Source organism: Cebus imitator, unplaced genomic scaffold (genome assembly GCF_001604975.1).
Source record: "Cebus imitator isolate Cc_AM_T3 unplaced genomic scaffold, Cebus_imitator-1.0 Scaffold414, whole genome shotgun sequence".
Lineage (NCBI taxonomy): Eukaryota > Metazoa > Chordata > Mammalia > Primates > Cebidae > Cebus > Cebus imitator.
Genome location: NW_016107729.1, coordinates 1,365,790 through 1,374,872, shown reverse-complemented (window position 1 = coordinate 1,374,872; position 9,083 = coordinate 1,365,790). Strand labels below are relative to the sequence as shown.

At 33.7% G+C, this 9,083-nt stretch overlaps 1 protein-coding gene across 6 annotated transcripts in view; it reads right to left on the bottom strand.

Moving 5' to 3' along the window:
• CNOT2 (CCR4-NOT transcription complex subunit 2) overlaps positions 1 to 9,083 on the bottom strand; it is a 106,729-nt gene that overhangs the window by 54,698 nt on the left and 42,948 nt on the right. For 2 of the 6 annotated variants that reach the window (XM_037731619.1, XM_017509293.2), the window contains one exon: positions 1,998 to 2,055. The exons of 3 other annotated variants lie outside the window; for them this stretch is intronic. In XM_037731619.1, coding sequence (XP_037587547.1) covers positions 1,998 to 2,018 — 21 coding nt within the window. In that variant the 5' untranslated portion in view covers positions 2,019 to 2,055. Of the gene's footprint in view, positions 1 to 1,997; positions 2,226 to 9,083 lie in introns of all 6 variants that reach the window. One more of the 6 variants, XM_037731620.1, reaches the window with a different exon arrangement.

Genomic DNA, 9,083 nt, shown 5'->3' with positions numbered 1-9,083 from the left:
GAGAGAGAGAGAGAGTGTGAGTGTGTGAGTGTGTGTGTGTGTGTGTGTGTGTGTGTGTGTGTGTGTGTTGGTGGGGGTAAGGGAGAATGAAAAACACATCATTCCTTCCTAATCCAAAAACCAAAATCTGGTATCTGAAGCTGCTGTATTCCAATAATATTCCCAAAAGCCATGTACGTTATCCCATAAAATGCACCCTCAAAGTCTACAAATTCTCTAGAGGGTGTTACCAAAATGCTACAAATGCCTCCAGAAGTTTGACTCTGATCTAGGGAGAATATGATCCCCATGCTTCAACAAGAACAAATCAGATTTTGTGTTTTTTTAGAATCTTAAAATGTGCTGCACCAATATGCTTTAGATAGATTCATATTTGAATTATCAATGAATAAGCTTGAAAAGGTAAGTGCATCATCCTAAAACCAAAATTCTAATTATTCGAAAAGTGCTAATCCACAGGAAAAAAGTACACATAAACCAAACTAAAGAACCAAAATAAATTAGTACCTCTTCAGTAAGAAGTTAGAGTTAAGAACTCACACAATGGAGCCTAAAATTAAAGTAGCACTTTATCCTTAAATATTAGGATGTAAAACTATGAAACAGAAATGGAAGGACACATAACAGTAGAAAATCTCTATATTTGGATTACAAAACAAACCCTCTTGCATAAAGAAAGAAAATATTCTAATGAGAATATTTTAAACAAATCCTTAAAAGAGGGTGGGCAAAGATGGGTCTAATAAAGAGGGAAGTAGGAAGGGAATATAAATATATATTGAAAAAAATGGGATCTACTTTGCTGAGGGAGATGTGTTTGTATAGAGCTCCCAGTAATCTAAAAAAAACTCATGAAAAAAGGGGAGACAAATTGCTGGGAAGTCTGTATTTTGAAGACCAGTTTTGAGACCTGAAATGCCAAATACACTAATGCCCCAATCTCTTTTTAAGCCTCAAATACTTTCTCTGAAGAAATTTAGCAATTATGGGCCATCTTAAGAGTCTGCTTTTTTGAGGTTTAATGTGAATGTCTTGTATGTGCAAAAATCTATTAATCAGATGAATATAAATTATTTGCGATAGATATAGGAAACTAAAGATACAAGTTTTGGAGGCTTTCTGAGAAGAGGCTCAAAAGGAAGTCAGGTAGTGAAGACCCAGAGCTACGTCACTACAAAATTAAATCTGTAATATTTAAATCATGATTTTATGTGCAAGGCAGACGAGGAGAAAATGCCAGGAGTGTTGGCATCTCTCTCTCCTCTCTCTCTCTCTCTCTCTCTCTCTCTCACACACACACACACACACACACACACACACACACGCATGCACGCACGCACGCACATGCGCACAGGACACAGGATCTGATCAATTAATTCATTTGTTCAACAAATACTTGCTGAATTATATACCAGATATCATACCTTCACTGCTTCTATACTTATTCTTGGTAACTTCAAATCTAGAAATTTTCTAGTCCTCCTGTCAAGACTTCAAATAAAAAGATGTTTAAAGTTTCTATTCCTGTAAAATTTAAAACATAGCTACCTGCCTAATACCTCAGGAAAAAACAGCACATCTAAAGCTATTGGAAGAAAACTAAAACTTGCCTCCTTCTGAGACCAAGTTACATATGGCAAAATTATAGTCTATGGACTTATGCCTTATTTTTAGCTTCTTTTTTGAACATGGGTCTTCTAGACCTGCTATATACACTGTGGAGAATATAAAGTTTTAAAAAATTTAAGAAACTTCCTTTGGATTACAATATTAATACTTTACTGAGTTTAATGTTTTTTCCTATTTCACATCTAATAAGAATTAAAATTATATCTTCAACACTATATTTAATAATTTTAGTTTTATGAGAAAAATAATTTATAACAAACATATTTCTCAACTAACAAAATGACTCATTGATAAAATGGCCAACATCCACCCTCAAAATACTGATGACAGTACTATTTTTCCCCCAGCTTTCCCCACCACATACTTACCTGTGCAACTTCTTTCAACATTTGCTACTCTGGGGATTGGAAAGCTCAGAGCTGGAGGCTGAAGTGAAGAAGGAAAGGTTGGAGGGTGAACCATGGCACCAGCCCCACACTAGGCACTCCCCTGAGATATTACAGCAGGGTTGACACCACAGCTCTGAAGTTCAAACTCCAGCAAACAATAAGAAAGGAGTCCAACCAGAACATGAGAAACGATGGGATTCTTCTGCTCTTTGAAAAATAAGGAAATCATGCTATAAAGATCTGAATGTCCAATTTCAACATTATGACTCCCTGTCCACCTCTTCATTATTCCCCAAACCCAGAATTATCTTTCAGACTAATTCAAAGTATTAACTTAAAAAAAACAGCGGTGCTCATTATAAACTTGCACACTTTCCCAGAAAATGCAAAGACAGAGCTTACCCAGCCATCATGAAAACATGTCAGACAGCATGTTCAAATAAATAATTTGTGCCTATCTGCTTCTTGTCCACTCTCTTGCTCTCTCGAGTACTCAACATTAAATCTAAGGCTCTCATACACATTAACACCATCAACAAGCAGAATTAAAGTTCTACGATATGGATGTACTTCAAATTTCATGGACCAATGAACCTTTACAAACTAAACATAACTGATATAAGTTCATTCCTTGGGAAAAGTGAATTTAACTGTTCCAGGCTGATAAAAACAAATAAGGACCCCTCCATTAGAAAAACCTGAGATTTCAGTCAAATGAGATGATAAAGAGAAAAATTTTAAGATTTTAAAACAAAACAATCTAAATAAAGGATTTAAATAAGATATGAAATCTATTTACTTTTACAGAAATGTGAGTCCTTACTTGAAAATATAAAAAGTGAGTTATTCAGAGAAAAAATGGACTCATAAATACTAAAATAAAAAATACAGAAGCTTATTTAAGACATTCATCTATTCAGTAGCATAAATAATTATTGAAGGTGACAAATTATTTTAAAACATTTACATTTTAAAAATATAAAGAAGTATCAGAATCCTACTTTATGTTACAGAAACTAATTAAAAATGAAAAGTATCCCTTTAGCAAAGGAAGATATGATCTTTAAAATGCTTCTAAACATCTTACCATGTACACTAATTCAATAATCAATGGTTAGCATCTACTGCACAGAGTGCTATGATGTTAAATATTACATTTTACACTGTTATATACTTTATTCTCTTGATGTTCAGAATAAAAAAACATCAGAAATCAAAGGGAGTAGAGGTGAAACACATTTACAATGGACTCCTGCACCATGACCAAGGCCTCCGAGGCCTTCATGTCCGTACTCTTTGTTCTCTCTCATCTCCTCTGTTAGCATTCTCCCCTCACTTCATGTGCTCCTGCCGTACTGGCCTCCTTGCTGTTCCTCAAACACATCGGACATACTCCTGTCTCCAGGCCCCTGTGGAATGCTCTTCCTCTAGACATCCAGATGGCTTCCTACTTCACCTACTTCAGGTATGGAGTCAACTCAGTAAGGAATTCCTTGTCTATTTAAAATTACAATACTTTGTCCTCCAACCCCTTACACGTAATTTTACATTTCCTTAGTCTTCTCCGATCTGAGACTTATCCCAGTCTTCCCTCATCTTGCACAATATTGATGTTATGTCATATGCACTGCAGAATGTCCCACAATTTGGGTTTGTCAGATGTTTTCTCATAATTAGACTGAAGTTATGCATTCTAAAAGCCACATCACCAGAGTTAATGTAGTCTTCTCAAGTGCCTCATATATGACGCATATATTCCAATATATGAGTGCATACGATGTTAATATGTCTTGACTACAGGTGAAGTTAACCTTGATCATGGTTAACGTGGTACATCTCCAAGTTTTCTCCACTGTAAACTACTAGTTTTCTCTTCTTAAATAAGAAATTTTTTGGAGGTACTGTGAGAACATGCAAATAACTCTCTGTCTTTACATTTCTGTCCACACATTGTAGCATTCACCCATGAATATTGCTTGCAGTACCTATTACTGTGGTCTTTTAATAGTAATTTTCTATTTTCCTTCTCTATTTAATGGAAATGCTTTAACAAACCAAACCAATCATCTTTTAAAGATTTCCCGCTTAACTACCAACACAGTGTCAAAGACTACATATAAATCGACCCAAGTGATTCAGGTAGAAGGTGAAGACTATGGCTCAAACTAAAGGCTCTTCACTCTGCCAAGGACATTTGTTTTAGCTTTATCACAGTCCCTTTAAGTGCCTTGGTAGAAAAGAATAGGTGTAAACTTTGTGCCCTTAGCATTTCTGGCCCTAATAAGGGTCTTTTCTATTTCCGTGAAAACATCTTCTATTTTCATTAGCACATTTATGATATTCTTTAATTTACTGATCCAGATAAAACAACACAAATATACTATTTTATGTTTTACAAGATAGATTTTTTTAAAGTGAGAAATGCCAAATTAGTAAAACTTTTACTTCACAGCTGAAAAAATGAATGACCACTGTGTCTATGGGCCTACTGGATTCTAGGGAATCTTAAGGGAATTAGGAACTTCAAGGGAAACAGTTCAACTTTTGCTTTAAGTTAAATTGAATCAGCGCTATGACAATTCTACATAAGAACTGGAATTCATTTACTGACCTGTACTGTTTTACATTTCTTTCTAAATGACCTTAAGTGCTGAGAAAAGGTCTGAGATTCGTTTATATTGCGAACCATTTAGTATTTTAAACAGCAGAAAGACAGCATTCAAATGCTGTCTGAATACTGACACAAAAGCTTCTTCTCTTTATCAGGTACGGTTTTCATTCATCTTCTCAACCAAAATACAATTTTTAAAAATGAAATAAGGATGCAGTGGCTCCAATACCTATAATCCCAGCATCTTGAGAGGCTGAGGAGGATCATTTGAGACCAGGAATTTAAGACAAGCCTCGGCAACATAGTGAGACCTTGTCTAAAAATTTTTTAATATGAAAAAATTTTTAAAAAATGAAATCTTAAGACTTTCACTTCCAACAAAGTTAGAGTAGTGGTAGTATTAGTTGTGGCAGTAACCCACCTAAAACAACTTGAAAATGGACAGAATATATTAAACAATGGATTTTAGACAGAGGGTATCAGGCCGTGCAGGACAATAATCCTTGAGACAAGAGAAACAATCAATGAGGACACAACAACTACCCTTGCTTATAAGACTGAAAAACTTTTCAATCTGCAGTAAGGAGAGGGATTCCAGGTTGGTGGAGCTCAGCAATCTTTGTGAATTGAGGAAGTAGAGGAGAGAGTCTGGGTAATCAAAGGCAGCCAGAATGAATAGGCTAGGGTACTAGACGAGAGAGAACAGCACAGAGAAAGAGCTCTGGAGATGTGCAGAGGGTCCCTCTGAGTCTTCGGCTAAGTACCGACTATCACATGCATGTAAGAAAACTACCAGAAGCTTAAAAGAAAAAAAGAGCCACCTGAAATAAAAAGAGAAAACAATCACCAGGGCTCAGACAGGGTTGGGTAACATTTATGTTCTTACTACTCAGAGTAGAAAAACATAATTCACATAATTCAAAAAAGAACTGCTTAAGTAGCTGGAGGAAAATTAGCCCTAAACTAAAGGCTACTCTGGTTCTGTTAAACAAGACCTTAAAAAAAGGGGGGACGTCTCAAAAGGATCAAACGGCTTCTATTATAAGTAACTTAACTGCAACCATGAAAAATCTAAAGAATATTAACAGAAATAAAAATATTACATAGCACTCAACAATATAAAGTTTCCAAAGATTGGCATCCAAGGAAAAAATCACTAGCCATGCAAAGAAGCAGTAAAAGAAAACAGATAATGGGGAGGAAAAAAAAAAGAAACACTGAACAGAAACAGAAAGTTTCTATTAGTAAAAATGAGTAATAGAATTAGTAGACAATGATACTCAAAGAATTATAATTACATTTTACAGGTAAAAGAAGGCAGAGTAATTGGCATACTGAAGAAAAGATTAGCAAACTTAAAAATACAGAAATAAAAACGATCCTAACTAAAACATGGTAAGGAAAAAAAAGAAAAAAAATGAACAAAGCATCAGTAAGCTATGGGACAACTCCAGGCAATGCAATATACGTGTAATTGGAGTCCCCAAAGGACAGTGAAGACAGAAAATAAATTCAAATAAATAATGGATGAAAAAAATTCCTAAATTTGTATAAACATACAAATTCAAGCTCAACAAATTCCAAGCATAAGACTCATGAAAAAAATTAAACCACCACAGATCATAATCCAGCTGCGTAAAATAAGTAGCAAATCTAAAAATCTTAGTATTAGCCAGAGAGAAATAGGTACATTATATACAAAAGACTAAAGATAAGAATGACAGTAGACTTTTTTAGAAGAAGATAGTGAAGCACCATTTATTAAACAATTCTAAAAGCAAAAAACCTGTCAACTTTGAAATTCACACTCAGTGAAAATTTATTTGAAAATAAAGGTGAAATAAAGACAAACAAACCTAAAAGAATTTTCAAACAAACCTAAAAGAATTCATCACTACCAGAAAAAAAAAAATTTTAATCCTTCAGGTAGAAGAAAAATAATATGAAAAAAGAAGGGAAGGAAGAAAAAAGGAAGAGAAGTGAGTAGGAAAATAAAGAAAACAGGGCAAGGGAGGGAATAAAAAAAGGAAAGGGAGAGAAGAAAGGGATAACAAGTAAAAAGAAAAAGGAAAAGATGGGAAGAAAAGAACCGACAAACCTATTCAATTATGCATAAAAGGCAAAAATAACATTACCACCAGCCCTAAAATTCCCATAACAATGAAAAAAAATATAACAGGAGTCTAAGCAGAAAATCTTTCCCTTAGGAAGTAAGATTTCAAGCTGAGATCTAAAGAATTAAAATAGATGTTGTTTGGTAGTACAACAGACTAGTAAGAACCCAAAATGCTCCACTCAATAACAGCTAAAATTGCTCCATAAAACACTAACTGAACCAATCAACAATGCTTACTATATGCCAGACACTATTCTCAGATGAGGATATAGCAATGAACTAAGTAAACACTAACAGAGGTTACATTTTTAAGTGTACAGCTGAACCTGGAAGGGAGAAAGGGAAATTCAGCACCCTTCAACAAGTGTAAAAGCTAGAATTCCAGAGACACCACAAGCCTGTATCTCCAAATGAGAAGCCATTTAAAAAATCTTTTTATAAATTAGGTATCTTAAAAGGCTACACTATAACTGTAATAACCTCTTTGTAAAGAGGACAGCAAAAAATGTTGCTGTTCCTGATATTTATGGTAAGCAAAAAATGGTGAAGGAATGCTCTTAAAATTTATAGCCACAAACAAGCATGAGTTCACATTACCTGTGTGGACTACAGCCTCAAGTTAATATTTTGTTATTGGTTCTGGATTGATAGTACCTTAGGCGCTTAGCAAAAACAAGTGAAAAATCACCTTGGGAGAAATGTCCCCTTCTACTTAGTCCTCAACGAATTTCAAGAGTTCTGAGAAACATGAAATGATAGCTTAATACACACACAAGGAAACAAGGCACAGTAAATGAGAACCAGCAGCAACAAAAACATTAGTATAATCTGTGGCAATTTCCAATTGTTGGATTTATCACATCCTAAACACAAAAATGAATAAAATAATTCAAAAAATAAGATATATTGGAATCTAGATCTAAACAAAGGGATAAATGATTATATGAATATATAAGCTATACATAGTAAGATTAACAAATGATCTAATGGAGAGAAAGCAATACACCTGCCAATTTGGTTAATATACATTTTGTTCAAACACATAAACAAGTAATTGTATATACGGGCCACATTCTTGAACCAAAATGGAATCACATGAGAAATGAGCAACAAAAAGATAACTAGACAAACCTGATAAGTTAATTACCTGGAAAATTAAAAACATAAGATTAAAGAACAGTGTAACAAACGCTAAGAAGTGAAAAAAGGCATTAAAGAGCACTGATGAATAAAAAACAAAATTAAATTTTAGAAATAAATTTAAAAGGCTAACATTTGACTCCTATTAAAACTGACAAATCACTAGTAAGTCTGACCAAATAAGGGGAAAAGGCACACAGTAAACAACCTTAAGAAGAAAAAAGATGCTACAGAGGAAAAAATATATAAGGTAGCATTATGAACAGTTTCTTTACCCTGATAAAGTTTATCTATCTATTTAAAAAATCCTGTATCAAACATTATTTAATGACAACAACTTCAAAACTGGTGACAGTTTCAAAACTGTCATTTCCAAATGATGTGTTTACTTATATGAACCCCCCCAAAAGCCTACAGATAAATTATAAAAATTAAAGAGTTTAGCAACTTTGATAGATACAAAAATCTATTTTAAAAGTCAACTATATTTCAATGACGCTTAAAGCTATTTTTTAAAATTTACAACTAAGAGAAGCAACAAAAGTACTTAGTCATAAATCAGACTGAAGTCCCTTATGAAAAAAATAGAAAACTTTGAGAGAAAATACATAAGAACTCAATATATAAATTCAGGGTTAGGAAGAATATCATAAACTTATCAATTCTTCTCCAAAGAAAATTAAAGTCAATGCAGTTCCACTTAAAAACTCAATACTTTTTTGTTGTTGTTGGAAGGGAGCATTTTCATGAACATTCTAAATCTGTCACAGAGCAAAAGGCCAAGTCAGACTCTTATGAAGAAAAAGGCTGACAGACAAACATGAAGATTTAACACAAAGCTTTAGTACTTAAGAAAACATGGTATTGGTACCAGCATAAACACATCTAAGTAACAGAGGCATAAAGAACCAATGCATATAAAGAAACTTTTAGTTAAGAAGGGTAGAACAAATTTGTGCACAATGCAAATATGATAATTTAGGTACAGGGAAAAGGAGTGTACTCCTAACACAATGTACAAAAATCAATTTCAGGTAGATTAAATGCAGAAGACAAAACAAAAAATCTTTTTTAAAAGGCTATGAAGAATAAATGTATCTCAAATACAACCTCAATAGATGGCAAAATATTTTAATTATGAAATTATCAAATGTCAGATGAAGATAAGGACTGCTGATGGGACTCAAAATTGGTATAA